This window comes from Notothenia coriiceps, unplaced genomic scaffold (genome assembly GCF_000735185.1).
Source record: "Notothenia coriiceps isolate Sejong01 unplaced genomic scaffold, NC01 NC01_scaffold00033144, whole genome shotgun sequence".
Classification (NCBI taxonomy): Eukaryota; Metazoa; Chordata; class Actinopteri; order Perciformes; family Nototheniidae; genus Notothenia; species Notothenia coriiceps.
This window is the reverse complement of record NW_011365845.1, coordinates 1-1,760: the sequence shown is the minus strand read 5'-3', so window position 1 is coordinate 1,760 and position 1,760 is coordinate 1. Positions and strand designations below refer to the sequence as shown.

Genomic DNA, 1,760 nt, shown 5'->3' with positions numbered 1-1,760 from the left:
TTTTAATCGGGATTACGATTATGGCTTCCAACGATTACGAAAAAAACGTAATCGGAAATAAAACGATTATTATTATTATTTATTTATTTTTATTTTTTTCAGTTGAAATATACTTAAAGTTCAGGGTAACTGTTAAAAACATACTGTTCAACATTTTTTTCTCCAATAAATTGATTTTTTCAAAGTAAATGGATAATTGTTTTTAATAATCGTGATATCAATTATTGACCCAAATAATCGAGATTATGATTTTTGCCATAATCGAGCAGCCCTAATATAAAGCACTTTGAAGAATTCCTACTTTGTTTTAACTTAGTTTGAATTTTTTCCCACCAAACATTCTAATTGTAAACATTTCTCAGTAAATTAAGAACATTATTGTACGTAAAATGTACTGTAGTTTGGTTTACAGTATAGTAAAGTCAAGTTAAGTCAATAAAATGAATATTTAACAATGTTCAGCTGATTTTAACAACCAACATACTTATAAAGTTGTGAATCGTCTGCGTAACACTTCATTTTCTTTTGTCCTCTTGATTTATAAAATGGTTCTGCACCCGGATTAGTCGCAGAAGGGTCAAAAACATGTAGAGCAGATCCATCAGACCCTAAAAGTACCAGCAAAACCCCCAGACCCTCCTGTTTCCACCACTGAAGCCCCAACGACCACTGAAGCCCCAACGACCCCTGAAGCCCCAACGACCCCTGAAGCCCCAACGACCCCTGAAGCCCCAACGACCCCTGAAGCCCCCGCAACGGACGAGTTTCTGGGACCTGTTGAGTGTTTTGAGAAGAAGTAAGTGGAGTTTGTTCTCCATTTAAAGGCCAAAAGCAATATTTGCGTATGTTGCAATATGCCAGTACTGGCCTTACTGCCAGTATTCTCTGACCTCACTGCAGTCCTTTGTCTCTAAATGATGATCGATCTTTCGTGGTTTGTCAGATTTACTCGAGGATCTTGTTCGCTGGTCTTCTGTCCTCCGTGGGAGCGTTGCATTGAAGGACACTGCTCCTGTAAACCTCCGTACCTGTGTCCGGCAGAGGACGTGTCTCCAGTTTGTGGACGGGACAACAGGAAGTACCGCTCCTTCTGCCAGGTGAGGGAACTGGTTACAGACACACAAAGCAGGACTTGCATTACATTTCTTTTTTACACAATAACAATCTGTTTTCCAGGTCATGGCCGCCTCGTGTCTTACCCAGAAAACCACCATGTCCCACTTCGGAGAAAATTGCGGAGGTTTGGTCTCACAAATGCCACTTTTACATCACTGCTATATATCCTATTTCTAATTGCCATCATTTTTTTATTTTGCACTTAATAAATTAAGAACATTGTGTTATGGTACGTAAAGATTACTAGTGTAGTAAAGTCTAATACAAGTTGAATATTTAACAATGTTCAGCTGATTTTAACAACCAACAGGTACTTTTACTTTTACATATATAACTATAGCTATTTTCCCATTTCTAATTGCCGTCATTTCTCTTTCACCACAGCGGAGAATCCAACATTCATGAGTTCAATAGACTCTCTGACAGGAGGCGTTAAAGTCTTCCTTCCCAACGATGAGTTCCCTTGGGCCGGACGGGAGTTAATGGTTTGCAGCGAGACGTGGAACATGGCGGCCGCTAACGTGGTCTGCAAGGAGCACGGAAACCGCCTGTGAGAAGATTACATCATATTATAACTAACAATACAAACCTGCAGGGGGGGAAGTAGCCGAGTACAAATACTACGTTACTGTACTTAAGTACAT

The 1,760-nt window shown here is 39.7% G+C and overlaps 1 protein-coding gene across 1 annotated transcript; it reads left to right on the top strand.

Moving 5' to 3' along the window:
- Positions 1-566: 566 nt before the first annotated feature.
- Positions 567-1,754, top strand: LOC104961312 (complement factor I-like; the record flags this gene model as incomplete). Its single annotated transcript, XM_010789584.1, has 4 exons — positions 567-796; positions 944-1,097; positions 1,177-1,240; positions 1,501-1,754. Coding segments are annotated over 4 exons (618 nt in total), but the record flags the coding sequence as incomplete, so codon positions are not given.
- Positions 1,755-1,760: the final 6 nt, after the last annotated feature.